Here is a 23226-nt window from a genome sequence, read left to right as displayed (position 1 = left end):
TTCCACCAACAATTTTATTTATTTTTTTTTTAAAATTTTTTTCATTCTCTTCAATGTTAACCTTAATTTATTTTCCATATTAAATTAAAAAAAAGTTCCCCAATTTTCTCCTTCATTGAAAATTTTAGGGACAATCAAAACTTGTGCTCTCCACACGTTTCTCTCTGCTTTGTTTCTCCATCTTCCTCAAATCCCAATTTTTCTGTAAGATTTTCCCTCCTTTTTAATATTAATGTATTTTCATTTAATTTGTTTATAATTGAAGATTGAATCTTCCTTTTTCTTGTCAATTGTACATTTGCATGTTCTTAATCATTGTATTTATGAAAATGGGTTTCTGGGTTTCTCTGCTAAAATTATAATGTTTTGGAATCATGATTTGTTATAATTTCTGGTTTTCTCTGCGAAAAATATGGTGTTTTGGGTGAATCAAATTATTTTTAAACTGAGAAATTTTAATTTGTTTTTAGGGGGTTTAAAGGTAGGTGAGATAGGACCCTTGTTAATCTACCTTAGGGGAATCTGTTCATGCTAGTTGTTTGGTCTACAATATCTATTGTACAATCAATTGCTCGGTACGTGTAAAAAAATAGTCTTGGTTGTAGCGTGCGCATGCTACATTTGGTTAAAAATGCCATGATCAAAAGCTCCATTAGTTAGAGACATTGTTGAACAAGGAAGCTTGCTGGATCATGGATGTAGAATATACTTGCTCACCATTGTAATAGGATTCATTATGAACATTTATATGTTTTAGTGTGATGATATGTGCACTAAGTTAACTATATTTTCTACTGGTAATGGCTATATTGTTAGCTGAATTGCCTGTGTTTACATTGGAGACTCAAAGGGAATGAGCTTAAGAATCCATCACAATTGCGACGCTTAATATTCTTACAGAAATAATTTTGCTTTTATTGTATGTAGTACTGCTAATTGTTGTTCCTAGAGTGGAGGTATAAAGTTCTCTCGATGACATATTTCTCTGTGTAAATTTGACTGGAGGAAACGAGGAACTACTCAAACTTCTGGACTGATTAAAAATAAATAACCTACGAATCATTCAAAGGATGTGGGGTAGAGGTGGCTGCAAATTACTCTTGTTCATTTAAAGCCTGCTAGAGTGCTAGATGATATATACTTTGGTACTTTGATTACTATCAATATTGATAGCGCCCCAGCTTCCTTAATATAATTTTAGCAGAACCCTGAAGCAGCCTAACTGATACGTTTTTACTGATCCAGTGCATATTGAAGACAATCCTGTGCATTTCTCCATAACATTTCTGTTGCTTGTTGCCTTGTCGGTGCTAATATATCATATTCTGATTAGCTTTTATTTTCCGGAAATCTCTCTTCTTGCAGGCCAAAGCCACAAGAGGTTTTATGGATTTCTTTCTTAACAAAATGAAGGAGACGACATCTGAATGCCCCTATGATGAACAAGATATCCAGCAATGTCCATTCTTGAGGAACATTAGCAAACCCACAAACTTGTCATTCGCACCTGTGAATCTTCCAGTTCCAGTGAGTGCTAAATTGCTAATCCAGTGTCTCTTGTCTATGGTTTTCTAGTCTAGAAAATTCACAAGATTGCTTATCTATCAACTACGTATTACTTGGTGGTATATTATTTCTTATTTCATAGTGATGTCAATTCTCTTCACTATTTCCGAAAATCATAATTGCTTCTACTGCTGCAGGCTGCTGGATCCAAGGGTCCAATTTTTGAAGATGGTCCAAACTTCGATTTGGCTTTCAACCTTTTCCATGGGAAGGATGGGGTTGTTCCACTCACAAGGAGGCCAAATTCTCATGCTGATGATCATTTGGAACCCCATTCTTCTCCGATGTTTAACCCGTTGGCTACAAAGGCAGCCACGATTAGTTTGTCAGCATTTGGACTTGGGGGCCCATTTGGCTTCAATTTCTTTTCTGACAAGTGGAAGAAACAGAAGCAGAAATCTGAGTCTTCAGGAAAAAAGGATCGTGTTTCTCATGTAAGTTATTGCGTTTTTCTTGAAGAACAAGTTGTGGGCTCGTTGGAATACAAGTTTCATAAAATTTTCTTGGTGTGCTCTGAGAAATTGATACTTGTAGGAAAACCATGAACCACAAAACTATATGATTTTTACATTACATCACTTGTCATTTATTTTCATTTGAGGGACTAAAAAAAATAAAGAACCTTTTTACATATGTTTTCTCATATTCAGGAAGGAAATCCAGCAGAACATGAGGCCCTCAGCAATGAGTGGTTACAAAGCGGGAACTGCCCAATCGCAAAGTCTTACCAGGCTGTAGGTCACGTGCTTCCCCTAGTTGCCAAGGCTCTGCAACCACCATCAGGTATGAAGCTCCATTGTCCACCTGCTATAGTGGCTGCCAGGGCTGCTCTTGCTCGAACTGCCTTTGTGAAAAACCTCCGCCCGCAACCTCTACCAGCAAAGATGCTCTGCATTGCTGCATTGGGCATGGCAGCTAATGTACCTCTTGGGATTTGGAGAGAACACACCCAGAAGTTTTCATTGTCATGGTTCATTGCAGTTCATGCTGCTGTACCCTTTGTAGCTATGCTTAGAAAGGCTGTCTTGATGCCCAAGACTGCAATGGCCTTAACAATTGGTGCGTCAATTCTAGGCCAGGTAATTGGCTCAAGAGCAGAGAGAATTCGGATGAACACAGTGACTGAAAATCAAATTATAACTTCAGAGAAAGCTGCTTATCAAGAATTTCCAGGCTGTAGTACAGGCCGTGTTGATGACAGCATCATTAATTCTTGTGGGAATCAGCAGGTGATGTTTGGTACACTTTCCAGCAAGCACAATAATGCGGGCTCATCTGGAACTAATGTATGTTTCTAAGAATGAGCAAGATGAAATAAGACATTATGAACTAATTGAGTTAGTAAACCAATAAAGGCTTGCTATGTAGATTATACTAGTTTGTAATTTGCTTAAGTTTGTGTTAAGTGATCTGGAATGCAAGTATATTTATACTCAAAAACAATGATTACTATACATAGGAATATTTTTCATTGACACTATTTCGGTCTGTCTATATTGAACTAAAATACAAAACCAAACAGGCAAATACGTAGTACAATGTTCTCAACTTTAAAGAGTTCTGTTAATTTTGTGCAACGAACAATTGCCTTGAACTCTTGAAAGGGGACTCCCCTAACTTTGTACATCTTTCCGTTACCAAAAAAAAAAAATCAATTTTGCTACTATTGCTTTTACTTCGTATTCTTAAATAGATTATCAAATGTCCTTGATGTAAAACAGAGGACGGGGGTATCCTTTTTGTCATAATGCTGTGAAAAAAGAGCATCAAAATCAGTTTATGACTAGTATTTCACAGTAAAAGACTTTTTAAAACAGAAATTGCATCCAACCAGGAAAAACAAAAGGCACTATGCACAATCAAGCTGCCAAGGAAACGTTACATATAGTACAGAGTGAAAGCAGATTATACTAAATTACATAAACTAATATCCATTCGATAAACCAAGTCAAAATGTGAAACTAAAATAATGTAAGAAAAGGAAACCTCTTAACTACACTACAATATCATAGCAAAACCAATCTACTGTGCCAGAATCTCCTTAGGCTCGGATGACAAAGTATCAGTTTATTTATTACAGACATCTGCGGACTGCTGTACAGAGTCAAAACACACCAGAAACAGTGTCAAACCTAAGCCAGGAGATATAAAGTATCAATCAAAATCCAGCACCAACACTTCTGTACAGACATCTCCTAATATCTAAAATTTAAAAACCTCCAACGTGTTGTCTCTGGCCACCACCATATCTACCAGGACCCATGTTACTACCACCATAAGCTGGTGGCACAGCACTTAATCCAGGACAGTCCCTCGCAAAATGCCCAAATTTTTGGCATTTATAACACTGTCCAGAATTGCTACCGGCAGGAACTGTTTGATTCCCAAAGGTTGCTGGACTGTTAATAATACTAGGGCAAGTAGCTGAACTATGACCAATACCACCACAGCTACTACAAGTCATAGGCATTCCAGAAGCAGTAGCACCACCAGCGTACCCACCACTATACTGATTCCCAAACTGGCTATTGTTAGTATGCATGCCTGCTTCTCTCCCAGAAAGAGCAGAGTTTGTTCCATAACTCACACCAGAAACTGCAGGCTGACTAATTCCAGCATGACCAATTCCTGATCTGTTTGCTCCAAAATTGGCAGAGGCATTCCCTAATTTGGCACCTGGGGCACCAGAATCACCTAATTTAACTTTATTCATCAATTCCAAAATAGACCTGGATTCAGCAGTAAAATTGACCTTCTCTGCCTTCACTACTGTCGACTTAACACGCTGCTCATCGCTGAAAGTCTCCTCCTTTACTTTCAGCTTAAATATGTATTTATTGAAAACAGCTGCACGAACAATTTCTGTAAACTTCTCATCATCTTGTTCCTCATTTTTCAAATAGTACAGATTTTTAGCAGAGATGCCCATAATCTGTTCACCACCTTCCTGGAAAGCTGTTACCCAGGTTAGGCTAGTATGATCCTGTATTTGAAGCTGGAGAATATACCTATATTCACATTCATCAACAGACTGATCACATCTATCACAACGCCACTTCCCATCTCCATTATTTGTGACCTTTTTGCTGCACTGACGATCCCCAATCAAGATGGGGCATGCTGTATAGCAGAAGTTGTCTGTTTTGACAAATGATATTGTGGCGCAGACTGTTATCCAATCAGGCTTATCAGAGGTCCCCAACTTCTCATCCTTAATTTGAGATAAGGTCTTACGAGCATCAGTCCTAGCCAAACTTGTTGTCTCTCTAGAAATAGAAACAGAAGGCATGTTTCTTCCTTCCCTATCGAACCATTCCTTAAGGTTCTGAGCCTCTGGAAAATCTGGCTCTATAAATAACTGGCTTGTGGAAAGAGTTCCAATACCCTTCCCATTGAATTCATATACTCTGGCTGATTTGACAGCTAAAACAGGAAATTTTCCATTATCACACATACTTTGCAAGGTCTGTCCTTCTGCATTACAGAAATTTCCCCACAAGGTCAATTCAACACTTCTTCCAGACATATCCTTCAAGTGAAGACTCCTTTTCTGAGTTTCAGTTCCATTTTTCCTCATAATTGTGGATGATGGACTTATAGAAGAAACAACACCGATCACGTCGATAATACCATTGGTCTCTATGCCCTCAATGTCACTGATAGGCCGGAAATGGAATTGCTGCCTAGGAATTTGACTGTCATCTTCAAAACAAGGCTGCACTATAGATGTGGTGTCCAAGCATATCTCATGATCATTAGGAAGATGATTGAAATTCTTCTGAGCAGGTTTCAACGTCCCTTTAGATATCATGTATACTTTGCCTACCTCAATTTGGTTGTAGAACTGATCAACCACAGCATTAAAACAAGTAACTCGAATTTCTCCACCATCAGCGTCTAAAAGATCAAAGGAAAAAACTTTCCCATCTCCACGTGTATTGTTATAGTGCCTAAGGTCACCCTTCGATGTTACTCTAGCCTTGATTGTCCATCGACCTTGATAAGGATTTAAGGCAGCAATTGGAAAAATCCTAGGGGGCGCCTCATTCTTTGCAACAGGACCCCTATTCATGTACATTGAAGGTGGTTGCTGCTGATAGGCAGGTTGCTGATTGCGTGAATAAGCATTTGTAGGAGCACGTAAGGAATCTGTTTTGGCATTGTGAAAGGCTCCATATGGACCAGCAGCAGGAGCATTAAAAGTGCTCCCAGCAGCAAATTCTGGTTTAGGGCGCAAGGGAGATCCATTATTTGTAGGATAATGTCCTGAGACCTGGGTGGTAACAGAACCACTATAGGACTGTGGTTGAGCAGTACGTTCAAGATTTGGCTGCTGCAAAACACCAGCCCCTGCACCACTAGGTCTAGGAATGGAACCAGTGACTGGTGGCTGAAGATTTGCTTGCTGGACATTCCCAGAAATCATCCCAGTTTGACCCACAGGGGAAGGAACTTGAGCAATGTGTCTAGCATCACCATTTACAATTTGCTTTGGTTCGCCAATTGTTGGGCACGTCTCTTGTATCACTTCAAGTTCGATAATAATAATAATCCTGCATAATATTTGACCATTCAAGTCAGCACACTCCAAATCCTTAAATATCTTCAAGAAATCAAGGATTGCTAAAAACAACACATAAGCAGATAGAAAGAGTCCAGCACACCAAATGTATTATCAAAGATGCTACAAGCTAACAATCAGCAAACTAAAATCATAAATCAAGGATGCTGTAAGCTAACAATCAGCAAACTAAAATCATAAATTCAAGGATGCTATAAGCTAACAATCAGCAAACTAAAATTATGTTATCGAGGATGTTATAAATTAACTATCAGCAAACTAAGAATAACTGAAAGCATAATTAAAATTTTATAGATTCCTCAGCATACTTTGACTTTCCCTCCAGATCATAATTCTAATGCATCACATGAATAGCCGTGCCACTACAACAAGTCTGGTGTCTGGACTTGAAGAGTAGACAGTCTAGACACCTTGCATCTGATTTTTTTTTTTTAATTATAAGAAGTATATAATCACCTAGATGTTTGAAGACATGACACATTTGCTTCCAAAAGATCCAGGAGCAGCTAAAACCATTCACTTACTCTCACAGAGTACAATACATATATATACCTCGCCACAGTCGAAATACAATCACTTCAGATGAGAAAATCAATTGCATCAATCATTAAGCAACTCAAGTTGTAATCTTAAAGTGAACTAATGAATCTTATGCCTGTAAAGGCTCTAGCCCTTTACAAAAAGGACAAACAATCCTAACCTTTAGCCCAATTAGAAGCACCAACAATTCCGTTACTGCTACTTGCCTATTACAAACATATCCTCATGCAATTCCACCAAAATCCAATCCTTGCGATCTTCAATATATACACAAAAGATTGCCAAACCCACCAAAAAAAACCAATCTTTAACCATCAGCAACAAACTAAAAAACCGGAAACCTAACGCAATAATTCTCTTCCTACCATCAGAACAAAAAAGGGAATACCCATCAAAGCAAGTATAATAACCCAACATTAGTTTCTTAAAGACCAAATCAAATCAGCTGAAAACGATAAAATATTTCAAAATCAAACATACACAAAAACCCAAATCAAAGAACAAACCCCGCCTACTCACAATCCCAATTCAAAGAACTTCATACACGAAAATTTAAAGAACCCCAAAACCTCCCTTTTAAACAGTCTCTACCCCACAAAAAAAAAAAAAAAAAAAAAAAAAAAAAAAAAAAAAAAAACCCTACTTAAACAGTCTAATTAAATCTTTTAAAAACCAGACAAAAACATAAAAAATTAAAGAAAACCAACAACACCCCTGATTCCAATTAAAACCCAATCTAAAGCACAATCAACCAATCAATCCAAAATCAAATTATTAAAAATCAATTAACATCAATTACAGATAAATGAAAACGGCAAAGAAGAGAAAAGATACTAACGTTCGGCCTTGAATGACATTACAAACGGCTTGCATCAATCGAATAATAGAACCCTTTTGCAACGCCCCGGTTTTAACGAGTTCATTACGCTGAGTAGCGAGCATCCCTTGTTGCAAATGCAAACCATCGGACAACAAAAGACGGTAACGCTCAGTCGCACTGGTCGCATTTTGAGTATTAACGAGTCGAATATCGGCTACTTGAAGCAACGGTTTAAGCTCAGTGTCGCCATTACACATCGCTTCGATAGCTCCTTCTGTTAGATTAATCGCCATTAATGGTGAGATCTGGGATTGAAAACCCTAGGAGAGAGAAAATTGGGGGAATTTCAAGAGGTTTTTGGAGAGAGAAAGAAGATGGAAGATGAAGAAAGCCCTAATTTTTGTGGATAATTAAGTTGAATTGGAGAAAAAGCGCCATTTAAGAGGATGAGCGCCAAAGTGAATTATTTTTAGTTTATTTGCTTAGAGGGATCTGTCGTTTGAGGAAATTGCGGAAATGAAGGGCTTTTTCAAGTGTTGGATAAACTTATAGGGCAAGCTTTGGGAAGAATCATCATTAGAGGTGGGCAACGTGTCGTGTTAGACCGTCGTGGCTCGTACCTCGCCGTGTTTGGTGGTGGCTCGTGTCGTGTCATGTCGTGTCGGGTCATTATTTAGCTAATTCCAACCAACATGTCTGGCTTGTCGTGTCGGGCACCAAACCGTCCATAATGTTTTTTAATTTTTTTTGAACAAATTTTAAAATGGATATTATTTTTAAATAATTTTATTAATTTATATTAATTTTTTTATTATTATATTATTATTGTTCTTTTTATTATTCTTATTTTAATTATTATAGTTCTTTATTATTTATGTTATTTTATGGTCGTGCCTGCGCGTGACGTGCTGGCGGCCAAACTACCATGTCGCCCCACAGGTTCGTGTCGTGCTCGTGCCGGATTCCTGAAATCGTGTTCACAACACGACCCATTCGTTGGTCACCATGCCGAGCTACAAATTCTTTTATAAGCCCTGGTCCATCTAGAATAGGTGGACCACTTACTAAACACATGTGTATATGAATGAAACGCAACTCATTTTACATTTTTACTACTGCTCTTCTTGCCATCTTAACTTCTTCTTTTTTATTAATTTTTTGTTTCCTTCTTTACAAAATTTCTTTTTTTTTTCCCCGGGATCTTTTTCTATTTCTTTTCGATTTTAATTCATTCTTTTTTTTTCTAGTTCTTATTTTCTCTCCCCTTTGTTCTTTGTTCTTTGTTTTTTTTTTCCATTAATTTAGTGTGATGGAAATTGTCGAAATTCCCAAAAAGATCAATCTAGGTTAGTTATTATGAATTCATTGAATATTGATTTATTTTTTGATTTAAAGATAAATTTGTGGATGAATAAAATCATTGTTTTAATATCAATTAAATTTGTTGAATCTAATCTGATCAATTTATTGATATATTTGACTGCTCTCATTAATTTGATCAATTAATTTGATCATTCTCATTAATTTGTATGAATGTGATTGATTTCATTAATTTGTATAAATTTTTATTAATTGATTGTTTCAATATTAGTTCCATTTGCTGAATATGATTATTTGTATATTTGAATGTTATTTTTAATTTCTAATTGCTCATAATTGATCATAAATAATTCTGAATTCTATGCTCATTATTTCATTGTTGATTGTGTAAATTGAATCTAAATTTATCAGTAAAAATATCTGAATAATCGCAATGTACCACGTCTATACTTTTAAACATTTAATAAAAAGATTTGAACAATTGCAAATTTTAAAAATTTAGTAAAAAAAAAATCCGAACATCACAAATTTTGAACATTATTTAGTAAAAATATTTGAACAATCGCAATGTACCACGCCTGTACTTTTGAACATTTAGTAAAAAGATTTGAACAATTGCAAATTTTGAACATTTAATAAAAAATCCGAACATCGCATATTTGAACATTTAGTAAAAAAAATTTAGCAATCACAATGTACCACACATATATACTTTTGAACAATTACTAAAAAGATTTGAACAACTGCAAATTTTGGACATTTAGTAAAAAATTCCGAACATCGCAAATTTTGAATAATTAATAAAAATATTTAAATAATCACAATGTACCATGCCTATACTTTTGAACATTTAGTAAAAAAAAATTGAACAATTGCAAATTTTGAATATTTAGTAAAAAAAAAAAAAAAAAAAATCAAAACATCGCAAATTTTGAACATTTTGTAAAAATATCTGAACAATTGTGATATAGTATGCATATATTTTTGAATATTTATTAAAAAAATCTGAACAATTACAAATTTTGAACATTTAGTCTAAAAATTTGAACAATCACCTAAGTTTTAAACGTGAAATGAAGTTTGTAGCGTAAATGGGCCGGTGGTCCTGCCGTGTCGGGCCCGTGCCACCAGGCTCATGGCCTTCTTTAATCGTTATATTTCAGTTTGGGTTTCACTTGCTTTTTATTTTACAAGTATTTCACATAAGATATTTTTAACCAATGTTTTTTTCGTCATTCAAACGACAACTAGATTTTTTTTTTAGGTTATTAGGATTTTTTTTCTAAACTTGAATCATAAATTTGTGTTCATAATTAAATCGACATTGCTAGATTAATTCGAATTAAGTTAATATTCGTCATTGGTAATGAGATCTCAAAAGTGATGTGTGATCATATATATGCGAAGATTAGCAATGCAAATTAAGTAATTAAGAGTACATTTTTATCAAAAATTTGAGTTCTGATCAACTAATCATGGTTGTCTATGCTATTTTGGTTTTTTTCTTGGTACAATATGTGGAAACGAACCTCAAAAGCTTATATTAAATGTTTCACCAATTAATAAGCTATGACATATTTTATGTATTCTTTGTCAAACAATATTTATATATCTAGTGTTGAAAAGGCTTTTCGTATCGATTTTTAGGATTTAGTGGCGATTGTAAATGATACGATTTCTCAAAATTATATAAATGTGTAAAAATAGTGTGGATATGTATTATTATGTTTTCCGTATCGATTTTATATGGGAAAACCATGGCGATTGTAAAATGATACGACTTCCTTAATTAATTCACAAATAGACTTGCATATTGTAGCGAATGTACAATCACTACGAAATAATCGCTACGAAAAGACATTTTTCTTGTAGTGTACAAATGAGGGGGAAGCTCCCTATGTATAGTGTTACCAAGGCCTAAAGAATTCTACTTTAGAAAGTTCTAACCTCCTCAAATGGAAGGTCCTAGAAGCCTAGCTTTCTAGAGACTTCTATACAAATTTTTGTTACACCTCTTATGTACAACATTTTGGAGTAGTTTACAATGTTCTAGAACTACAAGAATGTACAAGGGTATCCTAGAAAGTTGTAGAAGCATCCGGACGAATCTCGAGACTCCTAGCACATTCTGGAATGTTTCGGACTTCTGATCTCCTCGGAAATTCGACAGCACCAATGTCTTCCATGGGTCCAAAAACGGTGGACCGTTGAAGTTTGGGCTCATTTGGGCTTCATTTAATTGGTCCCCAAATAACTCATTATTGTGTTACTGTCAATCAGGTTTTCACTAGGAAAATTGCCCCTTAGCGCCATAAAGCTCTTTAGGGGGAAGGTGCTTCCTAGCATCCATGGGCATCTCCCTTGGCTCGAATTGTTGCCTAGTGCCCAATTGACGTTGCTGCTGTCTTGGTGGGTGTGGGACTTAAGTCGTGCCATATTGATCCATTAAAAACACACACACCCCCCAAAATTATTAATAGATTTGGGTAAGGATGGAGTAATATATAAGGCAAAATTTGTAGAATAATTGATATAAAGAATATGAATAAAGTGTTAATTGTATGGATTCATTAAAAACACGCAAGAACATGATGAGTAGCCAGCCTTCTTCAACTACATAGGGAAATTAAAGAATGTGCTACATATATAAGATGCAATAAACAATTGTTACAACTCCATACGTGAACAATTGTCTAGGACTACACTCGTAAAACGTGAATGACCTATATCATGTAATTTTTAGGAATAATTAGTGTATTAGTTTATAAAATTTGTATTGGCTTCGTAAGTTTGCCCTGTAGACCAATAAGTAGGGCAAACATTATAAGCATAAACAATTTCTCCGACTGCATTTTGGAGTTTGAAAGAGAGAGGTTGGCCTCCTAATTTGGAGAATGCTTGGAAAGAGGCTCCCCAATTTCGGCTCATGCTAATCCAATCTGTTTGAGCACCTTTTACCCACATTTCGGATACATCTCCATCTCCTCCCACGTTCAACACAACCACTAGCAACCAATATGGGTTCCCTTGGAATTGAAATCTAATTCCTCCTTGCCTTCCACACGACACCCTGCAACAATGTCAAATCCGCACATTAGTAAAAGATCATTAGTGTTAGGCTCGAACGATGCCCCGAGTTACTGCATTATTTCCATGATAAAAATCTTTATTAGTAATAAATTTTTATTGAATGACATGAAATATGGTAATAGCTTAGTGGCTAAAACGTTAGAGTTTAAACTTGAGGTTGTTGGTTCAAATCTTGTAAGAACGCGCCACGTGGCACCTAAACTTCTTTAATGCCTCCTAATAGTACCAAAAAAAAAAAGTCCACTATTAGGGATGTTTAGTAGAATAGAGGATTGTATACATACTTTCTATAATTGACGGGGACAATGCCGGCAGTCCATTCGGCAATCTTCATGAACATGGGCTTAGACAAGTCAAAATGGGAGCGAGGTGGGTTGCACCACCCGCCGGCATCGCTGGCCTGGTACCAGTTAGGAGGGCAGAGGTTGGTGGCTGTGATCTTAATGGAAGGTGCGTTGGCGAAGCACCATTTTGACTCGACACATTTGATCTCGTAACAAGCCCCACAAGCTTTCCCATTGTTGAACATTACCGTGCTAAGTGCTGCTGTTTCAAATCCGTACCCACTATCGTGCAAGTTTCCGTATCCACACGCCCCTCCTGCTCATAATCAAATTTAATTATATTTTTATTTATCATAAATAATGTTTAAAAGTTGCACATAAAATATACGAAGTATGAGACAGACTGACAAAGGTAACATAGGTATGTAGTCCGTAATACTTGGTTCGTGGAGGCGGATGCACGATCCACATGGTACATCCGCTCCAAAATACAAAAAGGCGGAATGAACATTCCGATATATACTAATGAACATGGTCATATAAAAGAACATAGTAGTCATTTATAATGTACATGGACATATACATAAAAGAACATAGTGTTCATTTGTAATGTACATCAGTTTTTTATACAACAATTTTGTATATATATTTTTTTAAAAGAAATTTTGTATAATGAATTAGATAAATAGTACTATAATTAATTTTTTTTTACCATACATTAATTACAAATCATTTCAATTTTTTTTTACCAAAATTCCTCACCTCAAACAAAATTTCAAGAAATTCGAAATTTTGAGCCCAAAATTGTTCAAGATGACAAATAAAAACGAAAGGTAAGACCAAATTCGACATTTATACTTGTTTATTTGACATTCATACTTGTTTATTTTGAGTTTGAGTGTTTGTTTTTTATAAATTTGATTGAAAATTGTAATATTTGATTTTATTGAAAATTAATTGCGATTTTGATATAATTTTGTTGTTGCAATGAGAAATAAAATGAAATTCTTGAAAAAGATCAACCGATTAATATATTTTGGAAGAAGAAAGCAAGCAAATAGACAAATTTAGAAAAAGTTGTTGATTCAAATAATACAATGTACATTAAAATACAGTAAAATGTTCTTTTTTCATATACTTATATGATGCAAATAATACAATGTACATAAAACATGTAACCAACATTGTAACATATATGTTCATTAGAATATAATACAATGTACATTATAATACAGTAAAATGTACATTTTCATATACATACATGATCATTTATACGAAATGTACATATACTATATGAATAATGTTCTTTAATATTATCATGTTCTTTACTAATATTACAAATGTTCTTTAGATTTACAAAAAAACATATAAAACTGGATGTTCTTTATAAAATAGCTATATGTTCTTTACAAAACAACTATATGTTCTTTACTGAATAGCTAAATGTTCATTCCGCCTTTTTTTTTAAAGAACACTGGATGCACCAAGCATGGTGCATCCGCCTCCACAGAAAAAATTTCAATGTAGTCCGTAATACTTGCATGCCCTTTGTGTTATATGATCATATAACAATAGACAAGATTATATAACCTCTTTAAATTTCAAGCTTTTAATTTTACAATAGCTATAAATTTTGTGTATGTAGCCATCAAAAAGTCTTTCTGTTATAGTTATATGGAGTATAAAATATGAAGGCATATATAATAAATGGAAGCAAAACTAACCCATGGTCTCGGAAGCAGTTTCATCCCCATAAAACGTAGCATGAGCTAATTGCCATGCTGACGATGACGATGACGAGTACGAGGTTGACGGTACGACGTCAGAGGTTGAGGGAATATCAGATGTCGACGGTGTGTCCGTATACGGTGCGTCTGAGGTCCATGGCGTGTAGGAGGCCGATGGAGTGTCAGAGGCCGATGGCATATCGGAGGTTGACGGCGTGTAGGAGGTTGATGGAGTGTATGAGGTAGACGGCGACGTGTACCATCTATGTTTATTGTGGCCATAGGACCGGCCATAAGACCCATCCACGACGGCCAATTTTGTTGTCATCGTCGCCAAGACCACCACCACCACCATGAGGTTGAAGCTTTCAAAATTTACTCTCATCATCAACTTCTCACGACCCATTTTTTTGTTTGTTTTTATTTAGTGCTATTTTTGTAAATTGTTTGTTATAAATGTCAAAGTGCATGAACAAACATATATAAGAAGCTCCTAATAAGCTCCAATTGGTGGACAAGTTTATGCATTATACGTGACCTTCACAACTTGGAATAATACTTTTTCTTTCATTCGCTAGTCCAGACAAATTTACACGTTGTATCATAATATTCATTAGATGTAATATATATACAAGTAATACTTAAGGTTTAGGAATAATCTAGCATATATATAGACCTTAATCTCATTAAAACTTATTAGTTATTACCAACATACAAGCAAGGCTTTAATAACTTTTTATTGGAAAATTTAATGTCTCATGTATAGTAATTACAACTTTATTGGAAAAGTTTAATGTCTCATGTATAGTAATTACAACTTTACAAGACTGAGTATGTTTGACAATACATTTTAGACACCATATAAATCATAATTAGTGTTAGGCCCGGACGATGCCCCGAATTACTCAATTATTTTCATGATAATTTTTTTTATTAATATTTAAGTTTTATTGCATGATATGTAATATGGTATTAGCTTAGTGATTAACACATTGGAGTTTTAATTTGAGGTTGCGAGTTCAAATCTTATAAGAACCATATAATTTAAGGAGATTAAAGTGACTTAATTAAATTAATTGAGGTGCTTATTACGTATATATTTTCAGCTACTGCCTAGTGCCTACTACTCTATTAATTCTCTATATTCTACTTCAATTTGCCTAATTAAGTTGATGAATATAAAACTCAGTAATAATTTAATCCCTTTATGAGCCCCCACTAAAGTCGGGACATGGAATTTCACTATATTTCAATTTGTTTTGTTTCAAACAAATAAAATAATTCCAAAAAAGAGTTAATAAATTTGATATTGTAAGATATAGGAAAAATAATTGAAATGTTTTGATAAGGGAAAGTAAGCGTTATTCAAGTTCATTTTTCAAGTAAAATAAATTTTAATAGTAGGTCATATAGTTTTAAGATTAGTAACGCAGATGTAGTCCTTTATATATCGTGTAAAAGAAAGGTTATAATTGTATAGTAGTTTGTATATACTTTATAACCGTCAATGTCATATGAATATATGACTACCTGTTTTTATTGCCACATGTTTTAATTTGAGTATTAAATAATCAATTTAATGAGAATTAAGAATTATAATTAAGGATTTAAGGTTGTATTTAATGTCAAAACTCAAAACACATACAACCACTAATATATAATATGCATGTAGCCATGTAGGGGGCCGGGCCTTGGGGGCTGATTTCATGGAAAACCTCTTCGATCAGTGTCTAAGCACTAAGTTAATTTGATCGTGCGTAATATTATTGGTATTTTTTGGTAGCTGAGATATCTTGTGCTAGACCTTGAATTGAGATCTCCATTTGGTTAATACATATGAATCATGTAAGACTTTTTTTTTAAAAAAAAAAATAAGCATCGACTATTATTGGACGTAAGTAAATGCACTTAAGTTGTCGAATGCTTGAATGCAAGAGCGAGCCTTGCTAACCTTATTCATTAGAAGTACGTCTTTTAGACACCTAATCCATCTCTATTGAGTATTTATTACTGCTTACTAAGAGGATAATTATAAGTAGTATACAGTTAATAATTTGAATCATGAATAAAGGGCAAAATGTTTGGATTCGATAAAAACACGCAAGGACATAATGAGTAGCCGACTTTCTTCAATTATATAGATAAATTAAAGAATGCTACATACATATGTAAGAAGCAATAGTTAAAAATTGCTACAATTCCAAAAGTGAACAATTCTCTAAGACTACCAGCCGTAAATAATGTGACGGTCCTAAATCATCGATCATTATTTATCTGGTTAGGTTAGTTGTTGGTTAATAAAAATTGGTATTGGATTCATAAGTTAGCCCATTAGACCAATAAGTAGGGCAAACATTATAAGCTATAACAATTTGTCCAGCTGCATTTTGTAGCTTGAAAGAAAGAGGTTGGCCTCCTAATTTGGAGAATGCTTGGAAAGAAGCTCCCCAATTACGGCTCATGCTAACCCAATCAGTTTCGGTACCTTTCACCCACATTTGGGATATATCTCCATCTCCTCCTACGTTTATCACGGACACTAGTAGCCAATATGGATTCCCTTGGAATTGAAATCTAATTCCTCCTGTCCTTCCACATGATACCCTGCATATAAATCAATTTTACATCGATTATTAATAGGCCGCAAATATACATGAATACATCTGGATTTAATCACATATATATGTTACGGTTTATTAGTATTTTTCATATGATATGGAAATATGGAATACACAAACTTTCATATGTGGCTGGTCATACAATAGTGTGACAAAGATTACTTTGTTAGGGGTTACATATTAAAGCGTTAGTTACTCGATTAGTCAGGGGTAATTACTTGGTCAAGGGTTACTTAATCCGTCATGGGTGACATCAAATCAAGTGTTACTTGATCAGTCAAGGATACTTGGTCAGTTGGTCAGGAGTTACCCGGTTAGTGTTTTGATATGTGTTAGCCGGCCACATGAACACGTTGTATGAAATAAATAAAAAATGAAGAAAAAATAATATGAAATGGAGGAATTGAAAACATACTTTCTATAGCTGACGGGAACGATGCCAGCAGTCCATTCAGCAATCTTCATGAACATGGGCTTAGACAAGTCGAAATGGGAGCGAGGTGGGTTGCACCACCCGCCGGCATCGCTAGCCTGGTACCAGTTAGGAGGGCAGAGGTTAGTGGCCGTGATCTTTATCGAAGGTGCATTGGTGAAGCACCATTTTGACTCGACACACTTGATTTCGTAACACGTTCCACAAGCGTTACCATTGTTGAACAACACCGTGCTAAGTGCTGCCGTTTCGAATCCGTACCCGCTGTCATGCAAGTTTCCGTACCCACACGCTCCTCCTGTTTATCACCATCTTTTACTCAATTCATTCATTCTTTACCAAAATATACTAATCAACATTATTGCAATACTCCAAATTATTAATTAGCTCTTGGTCATCATTTTATTATTCATAGAATCATGCAAAATTTGACAATGTAAAAGTGTTGATATATATATATATTTTTTTTTTTAAAAAGCACCCATTTATTTATATTAATATTGCTTAGGCCACATTTACATGAGGTGAGGAGCGATCCATACTACTAATGTATGCGACTATATATGTGTATCTATATACGTAGTATGTTTATAACATTATATATACAATAATTAATTACGTGTTTGTATGATTGTATGAGATAAATCTTCAATAAACTCAAACATTTTATTGGACGAATAAAATTGTACCAAATATACAATATACGTTTTAATACGAAAGCTTAATAATACGTTGTTAAAAATAAGACTAACCCATGGTCTCAGAGCCACTTTCATCCCCATAAAACGTAGCATGCCCTGATTGCCATATTTCTGTTGGTGAATAGGAGGTCGACGGCGTGTAGGAGGTCGATGGCGTGTACGCTCCGTAACCCGCGTTTGTCGATCTCATCGTCATGGTTGCTACTATCACCACCACCACCACGAAGTTTATCTGACGACCCATTTGTATTTTTTATTTATCTTTCCTCTAAAATAGTAGTGCTACACTTATACAACTCGTTATTAGTTATAAATGTCAAACTTCATGGACGCTTATATATAAGGAGCTCCTTAACTCTTAATGGTCGACAAGCTTGTACATTATACGTGACCTTCACAACTTGGAATAACATTTTTTTTTTTTTACGCAGAAAATAACATTTTTTTTTTAGTCAACACAAAATTACACGTATCTTTACATTCATTTTTAATACTTCGTGTGAACTCTGTAGTCTTATGACACTATTATTACGTAACATCTTGCAATAATTAGGGTGTGTTCTTTTCACACGATTTTTTATTTATCTGAATTACCTGAACTTATCTAAACTTATTAAAACTTATTTTACTTGTAATTTGAATTAGGGTAAGTGGGTAACCTTACCAGAACTAATTTTTCTTCCTAATAAACTGAACTTAACTGACCTAAAATAAGTGAAAATAACGTGAACAGAACATGTCATATAAATGATAAATCTATTTATTTAGAACTTATAAAGGCTTAAACTGTTAAAAGTACCTTAATTATTCCACTTCATCAATATAATATGGTTATTAATTAATGATACATTTAGAGTTATTTTTAATTACAACGACAAATTAGACAAAAGGCTAATGATGACTTCATAAAAAATAAAATTAATTTTTTTTAAAAAACCTACGTAGTATATTAGAAGCAACTAGATAATAATTTTTGTTTCCTCAAAAAAAAAAAAAAAAAAAAATAATAATAATAATAATTTTTGTAAGAAATATGAACCCCACTAAATTTGGTCGATTGTTGATATCAATTATCAATGCACTTGATTGAGAAGGTATAATTTAGCCGTCTAAAATGTAGATTTTGTGGAAATTTTGAATCAATCGGCCGGTGACAGTCCTATGGATAGCGACCTTAACTCTTTGCGTCGTGCTGGGATGTCATGTATACTTAACTGTTTGAAAACGTATACAAATTGCTAAGTCAACTAATTATACAATTAAGTATTATGTACAAGTAATAATTAAGGTGATATTGATCAACTTGCTTGAATTACCGTGGTTAAAATCTTAAAAGGTGATTCTCAAAACGGGATACATTATGAGAAGAGTCTAGAAGGAACCGGTAATTACTTTTGAATTTCATTCTTTATTTTTTCTTTGATTATTAAAAAAATATTAGGCGACAAAGGAAATACTTTGTATTTCAATATCATTGTAGCACGCACACACCAATTAAAAATGGGTGCATTATTATTTACTCGACCAAATGTGTGACAAAAGAGATAGATGTGCCTTGCGGCAATTAAGTGAATGATTTTACATCAAAATGCTCATAATAATATTTGAATCGTTTTGGAATTGTTAGCAACTTAACTTCTGATCGATTAAATGTAATCGATCATTTAAATTAATTTAAATGAGGCATTTTGGAAAAGTTGGATAAGTGATAAGTGATAATATGAGCAAAAACTGTTGACAAGCTCAAGTTAGTTAAAACAAGTTCGACAAGTCCAGGTTACGCAGTAGTTAAACAAGTTCTTAAGTAATTAGTTAAATTATTATCGCTACATTAATTTTCAAATAATGCAATAAGTTTAGATAGTTATTTAAGCAATGTTAAAATTAGTTCAGAGTTGATATGATAAATTCAAATACTTTCAAATAAGTCAAAATTGTATGAATCAAACTCAACCCTAATCACTTTTGATGTAATAAGGAAACACATCATTTACAATTTCGTTTCTCAATTTCATTCATCATGAATATAATTGCAAACCCATGATGGATTCTCCTCTTGTAACACTTAGTATTACATATAATTTTGATTGCATTTTGAGGAAAGAAAACATGCAATCAACAACACTATATATGTTGTTAAATTATATGAGTAATTTATAACTACTTGAAAATTTAAATAACTTGGCGATCCCAAATCATGTAGTAGTCGTACGTTCTGTTGGTTAATAAAAGTTGATTTTTCCCTCGTAAGTTTGGCTCGTAGACCAGTAAGCGGGTGCGACATCGTAATCCACAAGAGTATGGCCAGCTCCATTCTTAACCTTGAAAGAGAGAGATTGACCTCCTAATTCGGAGAATACTTGGAAAGAAGCTCCCCAGTTACGAGTCATGCAAATCCAATCAGTGCTTTTTGACCCTTTTACCCACATTTTCTCTACATCTCCACTTCCTCCAACGTTCATAACGTACACTAGTAGCCAATATGGGTTCCCTTGGAATTGATATCTAATACCTCCTTGCCTAACACATGGCACCCTACAAAAACGTTAAATGAACCAATAATTAATAAACCAATAACATATACTTCCTCCGTTTCTTTTTACTTGACACGTTTCTTTAGTCACGTTTGTCAATGCACAAATTAAATCATTAACATCTTTAATTGCCGATAAGCAAAAATTATAAAAAGTTGATATTATGAAAATGTACATAGTGACGAATCTAACAAGATCCCACTTGACTATATTTTTCCTTACATAGAAATCACAAAACATAGTCAAAGGGAGGTGTGTGAATTGAATAGTGCTAAAGTCAAAACGTGTCAACTAATAAAAAACGGAGGTAGTAATACAGTAAATCAGACTGTACGTATTTGAAGTGAGGAATAGCTTAATTAGGTCGTTAGAGTTTAATCGCACTTAGGTCTTTCTTCACCTGGCCTTAAAATAATAATAATAAAATTCAGTAAAAGTTTCACTTTAGCAATGCAGTTCAACAAATTAATTTAAGGTGAAAAGAATAGAGGAACGGGTTGTACCTTCTATATTGGACGGGAACAATGCCGGCAGTCCATTCAGCAATCTTCATGAACATAAGCTTAGACAGATCGAAATGGGAGCGAGGCGGGTTGCACCACCCACCATCATCGGCGGACTGGTACCAGTTAGGAGGGCAGAGGTTGGTGGCCGTAATCTTAATGATAGGTCCATCTTTGTAGCACCACTTTGACTCGATACACTTTATCTCATAACAAGCTCCACAAATTTCTCCATTATTGAACATCACTGAGCTAACTGCTGCTGTTGCTATTCCATATCCGTTATCATGCAAGTTTCCGTATCCACAAGCTCCTCCTGTTTTTATAAATTTAACAGTTTAAATTAATTCTTCATTCAAAAATAAAAAAGAAAAAGATCGATCACTAGCTATATTTTCCTATGAAAAAAAATTGTTGATTGATATGTTTTACTTAAATAATGGTCTAAATTCTATTAAAAAAAAATAATGGTCTAAATTCTATTCAAAAAAAATAATGGTCTAAATTTATCATCAATGACCTAAAATGTTAACTATGGATATGTAATCACTAACCTAATAACAACATTAATATACGGAGTAGTATTATTTCATTGCCTTTTTTTCTTGATGGTATTGATCATGACAATTCATCCGTTTAACAATAATTTGCTTTAATTTCAAATTTCAAATGTGAAATTGCATACATGTATAAATATGGACCATATACTAGTGTAAGTTCTTCAAAAACATAAATATGACACTACTTAATGTGATTTGTAAATAAAATAATAATATCGAAGAAGGTGCTAATCTACTTACTTTAACCTCGACGAATTGAAATTAGCAAGAATAGTTGTATTATATCTAATAAGAATTGGGATTTTGTTTAGTTTATTTCGGTATGTATTAATATGGATTTGATGATGATGAAACTAATTAAGCTACGTAAAATTTAATACTAAAGGAGAATTATCCACAGTTAATTTTAATTAACACAGAGTATGATACGGAAAATAGTATATTGTAGTATATAGAAGCAAAGCTAACCCATTGTCTCAGAGACAGATTCATCCCCATAAAACGTAGCATGAGCGTAATTCCAATCCGTCGATGGCTTGTAGACTGGTGCACCCGGCGGTGCACTTGGCAGCGCACTGTAGTCGTTGTATCCGTAGTATCCATCCACAAACGTTAAACTCATCGCGATTGTCATTGTTAAAACCACCACCAAAAGACAATTGAAGCTTGATGATCTCATAATAATCATTTCACGTCCCATTTCTCTCTAAATGTCTTCCTTCTTCACGATCTCTCTTGTAGTGATAACACTAATGCAAGTTATTAGACATTTAAATTATATCAACACGTACAATTATATAATTAAGGATCTCCTTATTTAACTAGTCAGCGAGATTATAGTACATTATACGTGGGCTTCACTACTAATTGTAATCTAATCATATTATTATACTATTGTTAGCATCTCTGCTATATCAATCAACTATCCAAATTCAACTAATTAACTTTAATTAAAAAGTAGTTGACATCATCTCTTCATTATAAGTTGCTTTAGTCCTGTATATTATAATTGTTTGATTGATTCAAAACTTGTTCGAAAGTAAAATCTAGGCTTGAATAATAAAAAGTCAAAAGTGAGGCTTCTTTTAATAACCAATTAATAACGATAGAAATCATACAGTAAATTTATGGGTGTTTAGTTTGACTATATCAATTATTTTAAGTCAAATGAATTATTGTTGTAAAATAAAGAGAATGGAGTCTAGAGGGATCAGGTGGGGTGGTTGTTTAGAGTGGTGGATGATTAAAATTTTTTAGTTATAATTAACCAAAAACAAGACATGTTACACTATAAGCCAATCAAGACCATTTTTGAGAAAAAAAAAAAAAAATCCCTAAAATTGTTAATTATGGAGTAGAATCAAAAGGACCCCTCAGAGCATACACAGATCACACCTTCATGTGATCCAAAGTGCATATAAAACCGTGCTTTTTCACAATAAAAATTTGTTCTCTTCAGTTTATTAAAAATACTTATTACTTATTCTTTAGTAAATTCATATCAGATTAAACCAGACCAAAAACATTATCAGAACATTTAATTATCATTTACTTATTGTTAAATATCGTTAATTGCGTACTAAAAAAATATTATGAAATTTCCATATTTAAAAAATTAGTTCATATTTATAGATTAGTATTAAAATAAAGTTAAAGTTTAGTCAAATTCTTAAATCAGTTCATATCAGACTAGATAATAAAATTTCAGACCAAAACAAACCAGACCTTAATAAAATCATACCAGATCTACTTGTTTCAGCTGAAGAGAACAAGTTCTAAGGGCATGTTCTCTTCAACTTATTTTAAGTTCACTTCAGTTCAGTTCAGTTCCAATAAGTTCATTTCTGTTAAGTTCTTATCTTAATTTCCTTCTCTCATAAAATATTTAGTTCGGTTTAGTTCAATTCAGCTCTAATAAGTTAAATTCAATCAATCAGAACAAGAAAAG

The 23226-nt window shown here is 33.9% G+C and overlaps 4 protein-coding genes and 1 pseudogene across 5 annotated transcripts; 1 reads left to right on the top strand and 4 right to left on the bottom strand.

The window, feature by feature from the left end:
• Nucleotides 1–52: 52 nt before the first annotated feature.
• LOC145581089 (uncharacterized) lies at nt 53–3046 on the top strand. Its single transcript, XM_081638157.1, has 4 exons — nt 53–204; nt 1366–1527; nt 1704–2000; nt 2217–3046. Exons 2-4 carry the CDS (start codon nt 1387–1389, stop codon nt 2862–2864), a joined length of 1086 nt encoding a protein of 361 aa, XP_081494283.1. The 5' UTR covers nt 53–204; nt 1366–1386; the 3' UTR covers nt 2865–3046.
• Nucleotides 3047–3404: 358 nt separating this feature from the next.
• LOC145581082 (replication protein A 70 kDa DNA-binding subunit A-like) lies at nt 3405–7902 on the bottom strand. Its single transcript, XM_081638151.1, has 2 exons — nt 7527–7902; nt 3405–6119 (listed from the first exon to the last, which is right to left on the bottom strand). The coding sequence occupies exons 1-2, from the start codon at nt 7799–7801 to the stop codon at nt 3776–3778; spliced, it is 2619 nt and encodes an 872-aa protein (XP_081494277.1). The 5' UTR covers nt 7802–7902; the 3' UTR covers nt 3405–3775.
• A 3683-nt stretch (nt 7903–11585) lies between these two features.
• Nucleotides 11586–14335, bottom strand: LOC145567388 (expansin-A18 pseudogene; annotated as a pseudogene). Its single transcript, XR_014095591.1, has 3 exons — nt 13927–14335; nt 12203–12518; nt 11586–11898 (listed from the first exon to the last, which is right to left on the bottom strand). The product of XR_014095591.1 is annotated as an expansin-A18 pseudogene (transcript).
• Nucleotides 14336–16034: 1699 nt separating this feature from the next.
• Nucleotides 16035–18120, bottom strand: LOC145581074 (expansin-A18-like). Its single transcript, XM_081638144.1, has 3 exons — nt 17733–18120; nt 16963–17278; nt 16035–16533 (listed from the first exon to the last, which is right to left on the bottom strand). Exons 1-3 carry the CDS (start codon nt 17923–17925, stop codon nt 16224–16226), a joined length of 819 nt encoding a protein of 272 aa, XP_081494270.1. The 5' UTR covers nt 17926–18120; the 3' UTR covers nt 16035–16223.
• A 1750-nt stretch (nt 18121–19870) lies between these two features.
• LOC145581067 (expansin-A7-like) lies at nt 19871–22117 on the bottom strand. The gene is made up of 3 exons (XM_081638139.1): nt 21747–22117; nt 20719–21034; nt 19871–20216 (listed from the first exon to the last, which is right to left on the bottom strand). The coding sequence occupies exons 1-3, from the start codon at nt 21976–21978 to the stop codon at nt 19904–19906; spliced, it is 861 nt and encodes a 286-aa protein (XP_081494265.1). The 5' UTR covers nt 21979–22117; the 3' UTR covers nt 19871–19903.
• Nucleotides 22118–23226: the final 1109 nt, after the last annotated feature.

The sequence above is a fragment of the Chenopodium album genome, chromosome 2 (genome assembly GCF_948465745.1).
Source record: "Chenopodium album chromosome 2, dcCheAlbu1.1, whole genome shotgun sequence".
Taxonomy (NCBI): Eukaryota; Viridiplantae; Streptophyta; class Magnoliopsida; order Caryophyllales; family Amaranthaceae; genus Chenopodium; species Chenopodium album.
This window is presented reverse-complemented; position numbering and strand designations above follow the sequence as displayed.

What these genes read in the sequence shown, in the direction of transcription:
- LOC145581074 (XM_081638144.1), bottom strand. Translation starts at nt 17,925, where the DNA reads ATGGGTCGTCAGATAAACTTCGTGGTGGTGGTGGTGATAGTAGCAACC. An exon ending in AAGTGGCTCTGAGACCATGG is followed by an intron (nt 17,279 to 17,732) that starts GTTAGTCTTATT and finishes GGTGATAAACAG; the next exon opens with GAGGAGCGTGTGGGTACGGA. An exon ending in GTTCCCGTCAGCTATAGAAA is followed by an intron (nt 16,534 to 16,962) that starts GTATGTTTTCAA and finishes ATTTATATGCAG; the next exon opens with GGTATCATGTGGAAGGACAG.
- LOC145581082 (XM_081638151.1), bottom strand. Translation starts at nt 7,801, where the DNA reads ATGGCGATTAATCTAACAGAAGGAGCTATCGAAGCGATGTGTAATGGC. An exon ending in AATGTCATTCAAGGCCGAAC is followed by an intron (nt 6,120 to 7,526) that starts GTTAGTATCTTT and finishes AATATTATGCAG; the next exon opens with GATTATTATTATTATCGAAC.
- LOC145581067 (XM_081638139.1), bottom strand. Translation starts at nt 21,978, where the DNA reads ATGGGACGTGAAATGATTATTATGAGATCATCAAGCTTCAATTGTCTT. An exon ending in ATCTGTCTCTGAGACAATGG is followed by an intron (nt 21,035 to 21,746) that starts GTTAGCTTTGCT and finishes TTATAAAAACAG; the next exon opens with GAGGAGCTTGTGGATACGGA. An exon ending in GTTCCCGTCCAATATAGAAG is followed by an intron (nt 20,217 to 20,718) that starts GTACAACCCGTT and finishes ACGTTTTTGTAG; the next exon opens with GGTGCCATGTGTTAGGCAAG.
- LOC145581089 (XM_081638157.1), top strand. Translation starts at nt 1,387, where the DNA reads ATGGATTTCTTTCTTAACAAAATGAAGGAGACGACATCTGAATGCCCC. An exon ending in CTGTGAATCTTCCAGTTCCA is followed by an intron (nt 1,528 to 1,703) that starts GTGAGTGCTAAA and finishes CTACTGCTGCAG; the next exon opens with GCTGCTGGATCCAAGGGTCC. An exon ending in AAAAGGATCGTGTTTCTCAT is followed by an intron (nt 2,001 to 2,216) that starts GTAAGTTATTGC and finishes TCTCATATTCAG; the next exon opens with GAAGGAAATCCAGCAGAACA.